Here is a 16,948-nt window from a genome sequence, read left to right on the forward strand (position 1 = left end):
TCAGAACTGTTAAATAAGATTGAAAACTATATTAGATAGAATGATGGCAATATAAATCATGTAAAATGAATGTAGTTTGCAAACCCATACTTATTAAACTGTGTTACCTGACAGCTTTTTGAACTTACCACTGCCTCTACAGCTGGAGAAGTGTCCCCAACAACTAACAGAGCTGGACACCTATATATAAAGGGGATAAGCAAACAATACAATATAATACACCTATACTGAGCACACCAAACAGTACAGTATGGTTTCAGGTTAAAATTCTCCCAGAGTCTATAAAATTTAGACCGATTGAAAAAGGATTTTTTAGTATACCAGATTGTAAAACTATGCTATTTTGCTAGTTTAATGAATGCTATAAACATGCTGCTATTTTGTTTGCTCAATGTTATATCATTAATCAATAACTCCGACTTTAACTGAGAAAAAAAAAATTCAGACAACATGTTCAACAGGTATTTAGGAGTACCAAGTAAATAGGTCTGCTAAAGGTTCTCACTATTTTGTCCACAGTCATGAACCAGAGGTTTACACATTTACTGTACTCTTAGGATCTATGCTGACTCAAACCAACTCAACTGAAGTCTCTCTGTGCTAGTGACTGGAAACAAGGCTTATTATAGAGAAAAAAATATATATTTCAAAGATGTAAAGCTGTCAATGAGTCAAAGTAGCAGTTACTAGTAAGAAAAAAAAACTCACTTGAGAGTGTTCACCACTGTATCATTGATGCCAGGCACAGGTCTTTCAATTTCAAGGTCTCTACGACTGGAGTAAAAATAAGAAAAAAGAAAATTAGATGCTGAAATGTGCAATAAAACCTTCAAGTTAAAATTTGTATTGTATCACTACTGTAGAACATTGTTTCTCAGCCACTGAATTATGACCCACTCTCGGGTCACTAGCTCTGTGAGTGGGTCTTGGTGGATCACATAAGTGACTGACAGTGCTGTGTAATATTTATTCTCCTTTGTATCAGTGAACATTTCACCAACAAGGAACTGCCCCTCCACTCTTTCATTCTCAATTGACCAGCACTCGGAGGGTCCCTATAGAGGCACCAGCAGCCCACTATAACCCACCTCCACTCTTTAATTTGCATGTTCAATTCACCTAGGACATCTACATTATCCTCCTCTATTATACTCGTGCTCAAGTCAACTAAGGGGCACACCTGCTTGTGGGTCATAGATAAACTTAAGTTAAAACTGTCATGAGACAGTAATGGTTGAGAAGTACTACTGTAGAAGATAATTAAGCATACATCTACCTGTTGTATGAAGTGAAAAACAGTTGCAAGTTCTCTTGATTTATGTCCTGTGAAATATGAAGGCGGTATGTCTGAATCAGTTCTTGATTCTCCTGAAGTTCCTCCTGAAATTTTATGGGAAGAATAAGAAATTACAGGTAAAATTCCATTACAACGAATATCTTTACAACAAAATTTTCATTACAATAAAGTATTTTTAAGGTCCTGACGGTTTCCCCATATGACATGAGTCTATAGAAATCTTGTTACAAAGTACAATCAGCAGATACTTTCATTACAACAAAGTGCCCAAAAGACCTTGAAATGCTGAAATGAATCATCCACAGAGCAGTTAGTTCTGAGGTCGCAGCTCAGTTGTGTACAATGATCCCCAAACAGAAAAACTATATATATTATTAAAAAAAATATCTTTCTTTGAACTTTCCTTGTACTGTTTTTTTTTGCTCTTTTTCTTTTCAGTGATACCTTTTGCTTATTGCTTGTCAACATTTGAAAAACATTCATTGGAATTTAACTCATTGTCACCTGCCTATAAAAACGGCAGACACGAAAAAACGATAACAGTTCATATTAGAAAAAAAAAACTTGAAATTTTTGCAGCTCTCGATTGCGGCAAAAAGAAAAACAGAAAAAAAAACCTTGCCAGTGAATTCGGAATTTTGCCATTGACACTGTCAACTTTCTTGAAAGACCGAGCAAAAAAAGGAGAAAAATCTCGGGTTGCAAATGTGTGCAAACTGCTGCATTTGAAGATGCAGTTTTTATGTGGTTCAGTGATGCTCATTCCAGAAACATTCCAATTAATGCAGCACTCATTCAAGAAAATGTGAGGTTTCTAAACTCTCTTGGGACCTCCCCTAACTGGGCAACATGCTGAAGAGCGCTGTGGAAGACTGTTTATTGTTGCCGGGGCAACAGCAGACTCACAGCTCTGCTGCAAACGCGACGGGTGATGCAAGGAACATTGTAAATGCAGTGAACAGGATTACTTGGCCACTAGCCTGGCCATGACCTGGCCTGACTGCTGTGTCTGTGTATAGCAGAGTGCAGATCACGCTACAATAAATAACTGTGCTGTTCCTGTTTCAAGCTGAATAAAGATGGTTTTACTAAAGTACCGAGACACAGCCTCATGTTTTGGGGACAGGGACTTCTAGCAAGATCCCGATCTTTTAGGCGCCATCTGTGGCGCCTAACTGCACCACTGTGAGCCTGCTGTTCCCCTGCCCCAGCAACGGACAAACAATCTTACACAGACGCAGCAATGACACTTCGAGACACACATCAGCTTGACGTTCCCGAAAGAGTTCACTCCCAAAAGATTAGATAATGTTGGCGTTGAATTCCTCCCACACAGCAGTGCTTCAGCCATTGGGTTTGGGCATTATTCACACCCGGAAAGTGTATTATTGCAAGGAAACGAGAGAAAAATTCTCGTCAGCATAACTTGTACACAAAGATTAAATTTAACGTGAAAGAAGCTATTGAAATGATTGCAGACGCCTGGACGCAAGTTAAAGAAAGCATTATTGCTTCAAATGCAGAATCTCATTACGAGATTTTTTAGGTCCGTGGAAGTTCGATGTAACAGAATTTTACCTGTTTTCATTTTTAAGGATAAAAATACATTACAGCATACAGATCTGAAGACAGAATCTTTATTTTACAGAAGACCTACACCACTATAATAACTCTGATTAGCAGCTAACTAATTGGAAATAAAGATTACGTTCAAAGCCATAGAACATTGTAATGGAAAAAATGTTCAAACTGTAATCAGATATTACAAAAGTCTAAGACTTTTTGGTGATGGGATTTGATTTATTAAGAAATTTATCATAGCATAAAGTACGATGGTGATGATGGTGAATCAAATATAACAACAAAACAAGTAGTGAGCATGATGCAAGGCAGAAATTGTTAATATAATATAAATCATGCAATAACCATCTACTTACATGGCCAAAGTGATGAGAAAGCACAAGATCAACCAAATTGGTTGTCCATCCAGAAACCTGAAAAGCCAAAGCAATAAAACTTAACTTTAGTAAGAAGATTCTCTAAGAATCAGCCAAATGGCACTAACCACACAGAGTTAAGCCTTCCCATTAGCATGGTAATATGCAAAGTAGTTTCATCATATTGATATTGGTGATGAAGTAGAGTATCATATGCAGTGAATGTAAACTAGCATTATTATATGTTTCATGTTTAAAAAAAAAAATCCATATGCATGTGTTTTTTTCCTATTGCTTTTGGATTTAAACAATGCAAAACCATTAAGTTTTTTAAAAGTTTTACTGATCACTAAGTTATGGAAAGCAATTTGTTCTTCTATTTCTAACAGAGTACATCAAGTTTCTAGGCAGAAAACCCACAAATGCACAAAGCATTGTGATAACAGTATTAAATAATCGTTACAAAAATTTATAAAATTAAGTTGTACTTGTAGTTACATTTAACAGTTTTCATTTGTTATCCAAAAAAAAAAAGATACTTTATCACTTTAGAATTTAAGGATGCCATGTACAGTATATCAAATAGTTGCCGTTAGACAGTACCTTTGATGCTGCCCAGTCAATCCAGCCCTTCGCACAAGGGTCAACGTTGATGAGCACCAAAGCCTCAACCAATTCTGGATTAGTCAACTGGTAGGAGGAAAAAAGAAATATCTAAAAATTTGATTTTTCTCTCTCTTCCATGCTGTTTCTAATTATAACCCACTTTACTACTTGGTCTACTGTCTAGGTTGCTACAGTAGCTTACACTGACTTGTAGAAAATGGAAATATTGTTTAAGCTCGGCAAAAGTATATTTTGACATTAACTTGCTAACAACATTGCTCAACTATGTAGACAAACTACAAACGTATATCAATCTGATCACTAAATATTTACCTTGTTATGTGTATTATGTGCTGTCCAGTCTTATGAATATGGTTATAATTTGCTATTTACTGTAAACTGTACAAACTGAAATATTTCAAAGGTTTTACAGTTAGAATTATAATTTGGTAAAGGTATTAAAATGTACTACAATCAAAAATGGCTGTTAAGTTTATAAATTATAACTTGAGGTGGTATAAGTTGCTTAAAAGTGAAATCCACTAAAATGTATTTAAAATGACTGACAAAGAATAATGAAATAAAGTAGTCTTGTATTTTTTTTTTATCATTTTAAAATTAGTATTTCCACATTGGACCAATTCAATTTAGGGTTGTATAGGAAACAAAGGAAGGACATTGTGGGGAAATCTCACTGTATTTCGTTACTAATCTCAGATCTACATTACACATTTTTTTTCTAATCTACTTATGACATGATTTTAACATGCCATAATAATGTCAGTGCAGTTATCAATATCTAAATTAGCTTAACTTTTTTTATTTTAATTGGAAGCAAATAAACCAAGATTTAACCCCATCCAAGAGAAAGAAAGGTGAGCCAACCACCAAAGCTAATCTTTAAAAGCAGCAAAGGAAGGAAGAGTATCCTTTTTCCTGATACAGAAGCTTATTCTAAAATGTTATTGATTAGATCCTGTCATATTTTTAAGAAGTTTGGAACAGATTTTCTAAGTGAGAATTTGATTTTTTTCCAATTTCAAATAGTATAGAACATCAGTTACCCACTGACTTAAAAGCGGTGGGGTTGCATTCTACTAGCTTGACTTTAAAAGGAAAACAGATGTACCTTTCCTTTTATTGACTTTCTAATCAGCTTATCCCATCCAAGGTCACGGGGCCTGGAGCCTATCCTAGCAACACTGGGCTGAATACAACTTCCGATCCTGGAGAGAATATCAGGCCATTGGAGGGCATACACATACACAAACACTACCACATTCATACAACTGACCAGGTCATGCAGAGTCTCATGTCTGTGTTAGATTAATTGAATACCCATAAAAACTGCAAAGACACTATATTTTAAGTCCTTGCAGCACTTGATTTTTGAACACTTTCTATCTGTGGGACACAACAGCTGCATGACTGTACTTGATGTGTGTTCTTAAATGACTTGCTTGATGTTGTATCTAATGTGTGGTGTTTTATTCACTGTCGGTTTATATTAGTACTGTCAGTAACCTGTGGGAGATGTACAAGTAGAAATCTCATTAAATTTTGCACACAACAAAAAAAGTTTAATTTAACTAAACTCGAACATAGAAGAAAATGGAAATTCTACATAAAACACATGCAGGCTGGTATTTGAGCTCAGGAAACTGGAGCTGGGAGGCAGCAGTACAAATACGCCTCTTAACACATTAACAGCTATTTTGTATCTTTCTTTTGAACTAAAGTTTTGTGTATTTGTGTATATAGCTGTACTTTATACTTTCTACTTACTGCAAGTCTAGCTAAAATGTAAGCTCCAGCTCCAACTCCAATTCCAATTACACTGTTCAAACTGCAAGAAAGAAATAAAAATTAGTCAAATAAAACTACGGGTAAAATAGTTTTTGGTTCACGTAAGTGCACATTTATTTTGCAAACAAAATCTTGCAAAGCAAAAACATACAAAAAAACACCATAGTGTTACAAATTGTTATGTGGATTTTTTCAGCAATTAACTAAAGAATTACATTTTAAACAGGTATTTGTACTCATTACCCTGCTGTTGAAAATGCATTGTTCCTAGTTTGCTTCTACCTAAAATGTAGTCTGATCTGAGGTGGGGGGGTTAAGGGAAATCTGCCCTGGTTTTATAATTCCATTACCACAAAATTTTCCAGGTAATGACCAAGAAGGTGGAAACAACTGTACTGGCCTAATACATTCTGTCAGAACAGCTAGTATGATGTGGCATACTGCCTTACATGCTCACATGATGCTTCAGGAATGTACAACTATTTTTCTCCAAAAGTGTTTAAGTTGGTTTTTTAAGGTAACCAAGGAGGTTACAGCATATGGGAAAAAGTATAATCAAACCGCTGGCTGATCACGAGTGCTCTGCAGATGGACAATATCCTTGTTCACAATTACTAACTTCTGCCATCCCACTCCACAACCCCCTTCAAAAGACACAACTCTTCTCTGTGACAGGAAAATATAACCATCACCCTTATAGAGCTCGCAGTACCCTTCACTGCAAGAGGAGTGCTCCATACGTATACCATTTCATTTGTGAGAGATACAGCGAAGGATGATTTTCCTATCCATCTAACATTTTTCTACTGCTAATAATAATACTACATTTTATTTATATACTACTTTATTTATATACTTCTTAGTATAGCAGAACATTTATCTTGGATAAGCAAAAGGAACAAGAAGTGGTAACTCTGTTGTTTTTGAAAACTTAACAGCAAGTGAAATTGCAATCTGTAGACACATTTCATTCCTCCACTGCTAAAATCAGAAGAGGAGAGCAACACATGACACTTAACACTCTCTCTCCAATCCTTTGGAGGTAGATGTAATGTAGGCTGTTCACAATACTAAAAATTTCACAAATTCCAGAGGCAGTTTAGCAATAACAGCCATGTCGATGTTTTACATTATAGACAGTCATTTGTTAGCCCATCAATTGTGGTAAATATTTTGTATAATCATTATAACTCTGAAATCAGAGTATGAATGGTCCCAAATTCTCTTGTTCCAGGTTTGTTTTGAAAGCACAGACATAGATACAAGATAACAATCTTTGCATTAATACATTAAATATAGAATCAATGGGTAATATTCTAAATGTAATTTCAACAAATTCTACATTGCTGTGGCTGTTTAATAAGTAACCCAAGTGACTCACTTTAGGTGTGTTAAAACAAAAGGCAACATATCAGCCAAGTCATCCATAGATGGGTACTGATACCTGGAAGGGAATAAAAAAAATAAGTCAATGCACAAAAATTAATATACTATAATGGTTAAGGCATGACACACTTTCTAACTGCTTTACATCTCTAACAAGCTAAACCTATGATGCAGCCATAAACAAGCAAATCTACTGAAGCTTGTAATATATTGTGGTCAATAATTTACAAGTTGAACATGAAGTCATTTTAGTGCAAGGTTCTATAAAAACAACTGTAGTAAAATCCACATAGTCAACACAAATCACAAAATGTATTTCAGACTAGGCTGACCCGTCTTTTAAGGCGACCGACTTTTAAGTTGACCACTTCTGAAGGCAATTCAATATGTAGATCAATTTGGTATTTTATACAAACTCACTAATTTGGTTATATTGCATTTGAGCGGTATTACTTTAATACTCGTAGTTTCTGTTATTTTTGTGATGAAATTTAAACTTTTTTTCTATATTGAGGTCGCCCTTTTGAACCCCCTGATATTTACTACGCGGTGAGGCATTTGTACTCCATCAACATTAATTATTTCCAGAGACATAATTTTGTCTATTTTTCCAGCGCATCGCGCACAAAAGAAAGGGAACAATGGGAGCACCAGAACTCTGCTCACATCATGTCGCTTCATACCGCAAGCTGCAAGTAGCAAGTCTGTGATAAGCGGAATACCGCTACGCTTTCCACTCACAGGACGGAAGGACAATCCCGACCGCTTTTATATAGTAAGAAAGAAGAAGAAGATATCGCACAGTCTGGAGTAGAAAATCATCTTTTACCTGGAAAAATGAAACTACAAATCCCATCGTGCATTGCAAAATGGACAGGACGTGTGTGAAACTCCGCGCCTGCGTAGCACTCACGGGATGGAAGGACAATACCGACCGCTTTTATATAGGAGGATAATGCTTCCCAAAAGGCGGAGTGGTGGCTCTGAGGCTAAGGATCTGCACTGGCAATCGGAAGGTTGCTGGTTCGAATCCCGTAAAATGCCAATAGGGACTCTGCTCTGTTGGGCTCTTGAGCTGCAATTGCTGAGCGCTTTGAGTAGTGAGAAAAGCACTATATAAATGCAAATTATTATTAAAATGGCTACCTGGTTATACATTTCAAAGAAGTGGATGCACTTTTAATCACACTTTTTGCAACACTCAAAAACAAATTGTATTTATGAATATCCCCAAAGCGTTTACAGATAGTCCACCGGATATTACATGGCCATAATTCCTTATGGTTCAGTGTACTTACAGCATATATACTGCAGTTGTTCTGACCTTGGTGTTTCATCCAAAATTTGTTGGAAGAATTTTTTTTGGGTGATGGTAAATAAACCCAACATTTTATGCTCATCTGTTTGTGATCACATTAATGTCATGAAAGACTTCTATTTGCAAATACTCAAAACTATAGCCTGGCTAATCCCAATGAGTAACTGGATTTTGCTTGAGGTTCGAGGGATCACTGATTTCCTCAGATTCAAAGGCCTCAACTATCCTTTCACCTATACCTTGGTACCATATGTCTAGGCACAATGGCTGCCAGTCATACAGGGCACCACAATAGCTTTTTCCCACACAATCAAGTAATGTGTTGTGTATCACCAGTGAATAAAAACATATTGGCACATTGTATGGCAGTGCTGCGCAGAAGGGTTGGCACGGAGAGAGAGAGAGAGAGACAGAGATCGAGCTAATTTGACATCGCTAGTAAGTTCTCCATCTTTCAGTTCTTAGAAGCAGTCCCTGCTCACAAGAGCATGGCAAATTTTGATTTGTTATACTTTGTTAATCCTCAAGGGGAAATGGTCTTTTCACATGACCTTTGGGGGGTCAGAGTGCAGGGTTATCCATTGTACAGCACAATTTTCAGGTTAAAGGTGTTACTTAAGGACCCAGTTAAGTAGGATCCCTTCTGGCAGTAATGGAATTTGAACCGGCAATTCTCCTGTTAGCTCACACTGTAAGGAGGTTCTTCTTACTCAGACACTGCAGATTTGTGGCTGACCGCTGGCAGTTATCACAGTGCAAATGTGCAAACTAGGTGGCTTGTGGCGAGAGTCCATGGCAAAACACACATTACTACCATGACCGATATATCACAGTGGTGCTGTGAAAGCAGGACCATACCACTCAGCAAAAAATCCAAAACACAAAAATACAGAATGAATGTTAGGTAGTACATACAAGTAAAACACTCACCCTGTAGGAAATGCAGGTGCACCTTCTTGCTGTCCAGGAGCGTCTACATGTACTACTGCGAAGTGCTGTGTTATTTCCTGCATATCTTCATAATTAAACAATGTGTTAAAGCAGGATTTATCTATGGGGAAAAAAAAGTATAATAAGTCTGTATACAGTAAATTGTTTTATGAAAGTCTTAAAACTGACGAAAACATTTAACATTTTGTTTTAAGCAGCTCATCATGTGTATAAAGGAAAAGACCTACTGGTGTGTCATTTACTCACGATTAAGTCCGATATCGTGGTATGTGAGGATGACAGGCCGGTTTCCCTTTGGAGTTCCCCGCATAGTAACATGAAGTACCCCACATGGTGTCTCAATGTCATGTTCCTGTAAGAAGAGGGAACAAAACACACACACTTGGAGTTATTTCCAATTCTCTTATTTTCAAATGAAAATAGTGCGTGTGATGGGGATATTCATAAACTCAGATTTGTAGAAAATTAGCCCATGCTATCCCCTGCTTTACACTACTGCCTAGCATAGTCAATTCACCCATTTAAGCTTAGACAATGAAACAGAGATAGGACCAAGTCCATATGCAAGCCTCAAGTGAGATTCAAGTCCCGACCTTCCAATTTCAAGTCAAGTCTTAAGTTGTAAGGATTAAATTCAAGCAAGTTACGTCATAATTGAGAAGACTCTAGATAGATAAAAAAAAAAAAGTGTTTCTATTTTTCCCCCACTATCTGCAATTAATCTAATTATGATAATGTGACTTACATCAACATCTAAGCTAAGAATAGGCTTTCTCACAGAAAACAATTTTAAATGAAGAATTAAGAAGTTTTTTATTTTGAAGTTATTTGCATATATACTATTGATTTTTCCAGCCGTTTTCTTGAGTGCACAGTGTCTAATGCACACAGTATTAAAAGAAAATAGCCCTTCCAAATTTATGTCACTTTAGAGTATCCATCCATTTTTCAAAACCACTGTACCCTGACATTGTTCACAGCGTAGCTGAAGCCTATCCCGGCAAGCACAGGGCGCAAGGCAGGAACAATCTCTGAACAGGATGCTAGCCCATTACAGAGTGAACACACAGGCATATCAGGGGCCAATTTATCATCATCAGTCCACCTTCCCTGCATGTCTTTGGACTGTGGAAGGAAACCCTTGCAGTCACAGGTAGAACATGCAAACTCCACACAGGGAGGACCAGGGACACAAATCCCAGCCTCATTGTTCTAAGTCACCAGTGCTACCACTGTGCCACCATGTTGCTCACAGGGTATAGTTACATAATCAACTTTTATTTTAAAATAATTTTTTACATAATTTTGCATACTAATTTTTTTTTTATAAAAAATTAAGTATCATCACTTATTTGTGAAAATTGTGGCTACGTTTTCACCCCTCCGTGGCTAAGCACTTGCTTAACAAGATGACTGAATGAAGGCACTGCCACTTTGAACATCAAGGGAGAGTCTGTTAGACTGTTCAGACTGTCATATATCCAAAGCAGTGCTTCAGCTAAACTCTAGCATGACAACTTTCAGCTTTTTTTTTTTTTTTGTTATGCTTTTTAAGGTATGATGCTAACAGATCTGATTCACTATTACCCTTACTTGGGTCCTTGTTTTTTATTCAGCCACAATCATCTCTAGTAAACAAAAGTATACAGAAATGCTGAAGGTGTTATTAAAGATAAAAGATGTTAAATAAAACAATATGCACAAAGTGGAAAAAAAAAATTGGTAAATTGACCAGATTATGAAAGTATTCATTAATATTAATCAGTATAAATGTAGAGGTGTTTGCTGTTACTTCTGTATTTTCTTTCCATTATGCACAGAGGGCTTGGACTGGGACAAAAAAGTAGACACATTTGCATAATGTAAATAAAAGTTTATAATAAGGAAAGAATCACCATGGCATAATTGTATAATATTCTGAAGTAATGCAGTTCTGAAATTCTGTAAAAGTATGGGGCAAGTACGTTCAAACAAAAAATAGTGTTCGTTGTGGAAAATTACACATTGATGGTGCATTTAAGTCACAAATCTGGCAACATGAAGTGAAAATGTTTATGCTTAATATTTAAGTGCTATCATGACATTTTGCATTTAGGTTTAAGATGCATTAAAGGCGTCTATTCAGATTTCAGCCTCATCGCCTGGTTTAGTGGTCCAATAAAAAAAATTTTAAAAAAGCTCCAGCAGATTACCAAACACGCAACTAAAATGATTGTCATAAGCTGAAATAATTTCCATTTATTTCCAAAAATCAACTTCATTAGCTTCTGACACCCACTACACGCAGGGCCTAATTTCAGTAAATGAGAACAGTCACTTTGAAAATCCACACAAAACTACTCCAGAAATTTCTTTCTCCCCAGTGCCAAACATCTTTTTCCTATCCGAGATAATTCCAAAAGTACAGTTACCAGGTGAGGTCAGGTTGGGGAGCATGCACTAGCATAGTGCGTTGCTGCAACCACCATATAACAAAACAGGTCGTGATCCTGGTTTGCAATCCCCCCAGGCAGACACGCGGTCCAGTCCCACCCTCTGGAAAAGACCCTCTATCCTGTGCAGCCAGGTGTTGTGTGGGCATCCCCTTGGCCTTGTCTAGCCACTCTGGTGCTCAACAATGAGGATCCTGAGAGCCGGATCACCCTCGGGGAATTGCATCACATGGCCGTTGTGCCTTAACTGATGCTCCCTTGCAATGCAAGTAATGTGCCTCATTCGAGACCCAAAATCAAACCCAAAGATTAGATTCTCTAAAGAGACACAGTACCAAGGCAGTCCAGTCTTTGTCTCAGGTCACTGGATAGCGTCCATGTCTCGCAACCATATAGCAAGACACAAAGCACTAGGACTCTAATGACTTGGACCTTCATCCTTTTGCATAGATATCAGGAGCGCCACACACCCTTTTCCAGTGACCTCAGGACCCTCATGCTCCCCCAATCAGTCTACTGCTTTCATAGGATGAGTCACCAGAGACATGAATGTCACTGCCGAGGCAAGTAAACCTCTCAACAAGGTTGACACTCTCTCTACAGATAAACACACTGCTGATGGCTGTGCCTAAGAGGTCATTAAAGGCATGGATTTTGGATTTATACAGGACACTCGGAAGCCCAGACACCCTGACTCGTCGTTCAGTCTCTGACAGCCCCTATCAGAGCCTCCATTGACTCCGCGAAGATAAAAGCATCATCAGCAAAATCAAGATCAGTGAATCAACAGATGCCCCACAGCTGCTGGACACCATGACCTTGCCCAAAACCCAGTCCATGCATGCATTGAATAGAATAGGAGCAAGAACCCACCCCTGAGGGACCTCAAAATCAACTGGGAAAAACGCAGATGTTCTGCCTCCACTCTGCACAGCACTCACAGTACCAGTGTACAGGCCGGCCATGATATCCAGCAACCTTGAGGGGATCCCGTGAAGTCTCAAGATGTCCCATAGGGTAGCTCGATCAGCTTAGTCGAAAGCTTTACAAAAATCAAAGCTGCAAAGAAACTGTGCCGATATTCGCGTTTGCACTCTATGAGAACCCTCAGTGCCAGGTTGCGGTCATTGGTAGACTTCTTATTCATAAAACCAGACTGCTCTGTTCACTGGTAGGTGAGCAAGTGATCACGAATCCTATTGAGGACGATCCTAGCAAGGACATTTACAGAGTTACCCATTTAAGTTAAATGTACTATCAAATTGCTAGTAGTTTTAACAAAACAAATAAATAAAATTATAGAATTTCTGTGCAAGTTTTAATCTCTCTTGTCTGTTTGTTGTATTTCATTTCTGTCTCTTACTGGGTACAACTGAGAAAGCAAATTTCATGTTTTGTTGTTTAAACATAACTATATAAAAACCTTGAAACTTGATAATCTGACAATCAGCCATCACAGACCAATATTTTTGCCAAGGGTGTGAATATTATAATGCTGCTAGCATTAGTATATACAGTACATTTCTGCTAAAATAAGTATAAATAAAAACAAAAAAACCACACAAAATTAAAGTAGGGACCAATTTGTGCCCAGGATTAAATACAACAAAATCAGTCTCCAAAATAGCGATCACTGCAATACCTCACATTGCAAAAATGTAATGACGTGCCAGCTATAGATTTTACCACATACTTTTGGTAGTGTTTAGCTTATGTAATGTTTGTTTTCAGTAGGCAATACATCCTCATCTCCCATGAAACAAATCAAAGTTACCACGTTACAGTGAAACGCCCCAAGGGTTGTGAGTGAGAGATGTCCATGCTGCCAGGGAGTTACGAAGAGTTAAACCAATCAGGCAGCACACTAACATTTCAGCCCTTCGGGGAATAGTTCTTAGGGACAAAATTTACTGTATAATCTATGATAAAGAACATTCGACACTCATCTCTGTAGCATTCCTTTGCAATCCATTGGTGGTGTGACCAGATTCTCCTGTGGACTGACATTTCATGAAGATGGAAAAAGTAGTGTGTGCTTCCTACTCACACTCTATGTGAGCAATGAGAGACTCCATCGACACAGGAGAGTGTGATTTGGGGTTACAGATGATCAGCATGATATGAGGTTGGCAGAGCTGACACGCAACCAAGGAGAGGGTTCCGTGGCATGGTACATTAGTTGGAACAATGACATCGATCACAGAGTTGGTCAACTCTCTAGGAAGTATCCCTGTCTTGATGAATCTTGAAATGACAAGGCCTCTCAGTGGATGTGACCTGACTCGGTTGGTCATGTCTGTAAATTCTGACCCTCAGCTTTTGCAGACAGCCATTCCATTCTTTGCAGTTTAGTCTGCAGACTGATGACTTATGCAGCGCTTACAATATATAAACAGAATGTAAATCAAAAGAATGCAATTTGCAAAGTAGTTATAGTGCTGGCGCCCTGCCCGAGGTTTGTTTCCTGCCTTGCGCCCTGTGTTGGCTGGGATTGGCTAAAGCAGACCCCCATGACCCTGTAGTTAGGATATAGCAGGTTGGATAATGGATGGATGGAATTGTAGTGCTGTAATGAAAAACTTTATAAGTCATTATTTTTAAATTGGAGTCAAGTCGCAAGTTATCAATAAGCAAGTCAAAGTCAAGCCAAGTCATTTTTGTTTTTTAAATAAATATTGTCAAGCAAGTCACACATTAAATCAAGTCACTCACCTCTACAATGAAATGTTAGATCCAAAATATGTTTTAAATACAATGCACATTTCAGCAGAAACACACACTCCAGGGATAAAAAGTACAGAATATAAATGAATTCCATTGAATATTAACACTATGTAAAACACTGCTGAATGTTTCAAGACAAATGATTAAAACTAATGAAACTGGTTCTACAGTTAACACTTCAAACATAAGCTGTAGACATTTTTTAAAAAATAAAACATTGTTTACCACTTACTTCAAACCGTATGAGCTGCACTTGCTTAAGTCTTCAGCAATAAGCAAACATAAATATGTAAAGACCCCTCAATGAAATCTACTAGGATTTGTTAAAAGTGATGCATCACATTTTATGAGAGTTTGCTGCATCATACTTTATACTGTAGTTCACTTCAAGCTGGGTGCTTTAAAGTCATTAGCCAAATGTGGTAGCGTATGGTCAGTTCTAATACATAAGCACTACCACCTCAAAACTTCCAGTCATTCAAGTAGAGAAATGACCGCACCCCAGATAGGTCACTGACCTTTTGAGCTCTGCAAATGGAATTAACTGCAAACCTAAGACCCCTCAACTACTGTTTATAGCAGAGCATCAATGCCATTACATTTTCAACAGTAGATAATAGCCATTCTTCTCTACGAAGGTTTGTCTCCTGGTAAAGGAAGTGGTTCTTTCAAATAGTCTTCTATAAACAGCATTACGGACATCAAGTTATTAAACAGAGTCACTGTTCACATAGTGAAAAAGTGCTTTAACAAATATATAACCACACAGATAATGAATAGAATTGTATTGCTGTAAAGAACGTAGAATATGTGGAATCCACATTTTTTTACTTTTGCAACCTAAAACTAAATAATTTTCCAAATTATCCAATTTTTACCAACGATCATCCAAAGCTTCCACATACCAGTCACACAAAGTCTCCCACTCTAAAACCTTTGCCATTCTAGATGTTTCAAGATGTATTTAAATCGCACCTTCATTATATACATGCCACTGTATATGTATTTACCAACTTTATGTCTGTTTGTTCACAAAATATGAACTATTAAACACTAAAACCATTTTCCTCAGTTTTTTTTTTATTTATGGCATCTGTTGTGGCTCTCTTCTGTATTCTACACCACCTGAACCCTAAACAACTCATCTCCAGCCTGGGCCAAGAATGGAAAACTACAAAAAGACAAGAGTGTGGCAATACAATGGAAAAAGTCATTCTCATTTTCCATTTAGATGATTTTTTTCTAACCCACAGTATGTAGGAACTATGAATATCTTAAAGTTTAATCATTTCAACAGCTGTGATATACCTCTGCTATTTTATATAGCTTTCAACAATACAGGAGACTGATAAACAGATGGAGACTGGTTACAAAACTACACATTCTTCACCTGGGGATTCCCAGTTCTGGGGAAGACCTACATAAAAACCCATGCAGTCAAACTTTTATCTTGTAACACAATTTAATGCATTTTGCAAAAAAAAAAATGCAGAGCATCAGAATCAAATGTCAACAGCAGAGGATCTACTCTCCAAAATAAATGAAAGGGAAACACTATAACCACAGCTGCATGCTACTATGCACCAAAATGATGAGGTTGTAACTGTAAAGCAAATGAGCGTAAAAGAAAACCCCAGGTGCAACTTTTAAGATTCAGTGGAGCTACCCCTAAACATGCAAAATGTGTATTTTTTAATCTGGATCAACACATTTTAGATTTCATCATGGCTCTACTTAGAAACCAGCACATCTGAGTCATAACCAGCATTGTCACCTGAATTTAAACATGGCACACTTTAAACTTTTTGTAGTGTAATTTTACATCTGATCTTTTTATTAAAAGAGATTAGGGACACAAACCAAAGCTACACATTGTCTAAAACCATCTGATCTGTGGCTGCTGGTTTTTGTAGTCAAATTAGTATTTTGTACTGTATAAATATCAAATTTGATTAAGCAAGGATTTTCATTTAAGAGAGGAAACTACTTCTTATTAGTTGGATTGAATATTGGCAGTCACTGTGTTCTACTGGTGCTAAACTGTTGTGCTTGGACAAAACTGAATTTAACAACAGAGCCCCAAAAAGTACAACATACAATTAAATGTGTATTTTTGTCACCATGAAAATCACAGGTTAAAGACCTTTGTCCTTAAAATTAAAATAAAGGCAAAATGAGAGCAAAATTCTGACCGTATATTTTGTTTCAAACTTCTCATAGTGAATATCAAGAACCTTTTTGCACTTACAAGAAAGAATTTTTAAAAAGAAATACACTTTTACACAATGCATTTTGATTTGGGGACTCATTCAGATACACAATGAGAGCATTTTGGGATTTGAACAAGTTTCCTCTTCAACCACACAAACCATTGCAGTGTTTCCCAAACTCAGTCCTGGGGTCCCACTGTGGCTGCAGGTTTTTATTCCAACCAATTTTTCCTAATCAGTAACAACACCTGATAACACTGATCTCATTTAATTAGCTGCTA

At 37.2% G+C, this 16,948-nt stretch overlaps 1 protein-coding gene across 3 annotated transcripts in view; it reads right to left on the minus strand.

The window, feature by feature from the left end:
- The window catches only part of ndrg3b (ndrg family member 3b), a 95,088-nt gene that overhangs the window by 12,298 nt on the left and 65,842 nt on the right, over window positions 1–16,948 (minus strand). For all 3 annotated transcript variants that reach the window (XM_039735333.1, XM_039735331.1, XM_039735332.1), the window contains 9 exons: window positions 9,548–9,653; window positions 9,281–9,401; window positions 7,028–7,090; window positions 5,626–5,686; window positions 3,838–3,924; window positions 3,235–3,291; window positions 1,277–1,380; window positions 709–774; window positions 129–180 (listed from right to left, as the gene is read on the minus strand). In XM_039735333.1, coding sequence (XP_039591267.1) covers window positions 129–180; window positions 709–774; window positions 1,277–1,380; window positions 3,235–3,291; window positions 3,838–3,924; window positions 5,626–5,686; window positions 7,028–7,090; window positions 9,281–9,401; window positions 9,548–9,653 — 717 coding nt within the window. The remainder of the gene's footprint in view (window positions 1–128; window positions 181–708; window positions 775–1,276; window positions 1,381–3,234; window positions 3,292–3,837; window positions 3,925–5,625; window positions 5,687–7,027; window positions 7,091–9,280; window positions 9,402–9,547; window positions 9,654–16,948) is intronic.

Source organism: Polypterus senegalus, chromosome 14, assembly GCF_016835505.1.
Source record: "Polypterus senegalus isolate Bchr_013 chromosome 14, ASM1683550v1, whole genome shotgun sequence".
Classification (NCBI taxonomy): Eukaryota; Metazoa; Chordata; class Cladistia; order Polypteriformes; family Polypteridae; genus Polypterus; species Polypterus senegalus.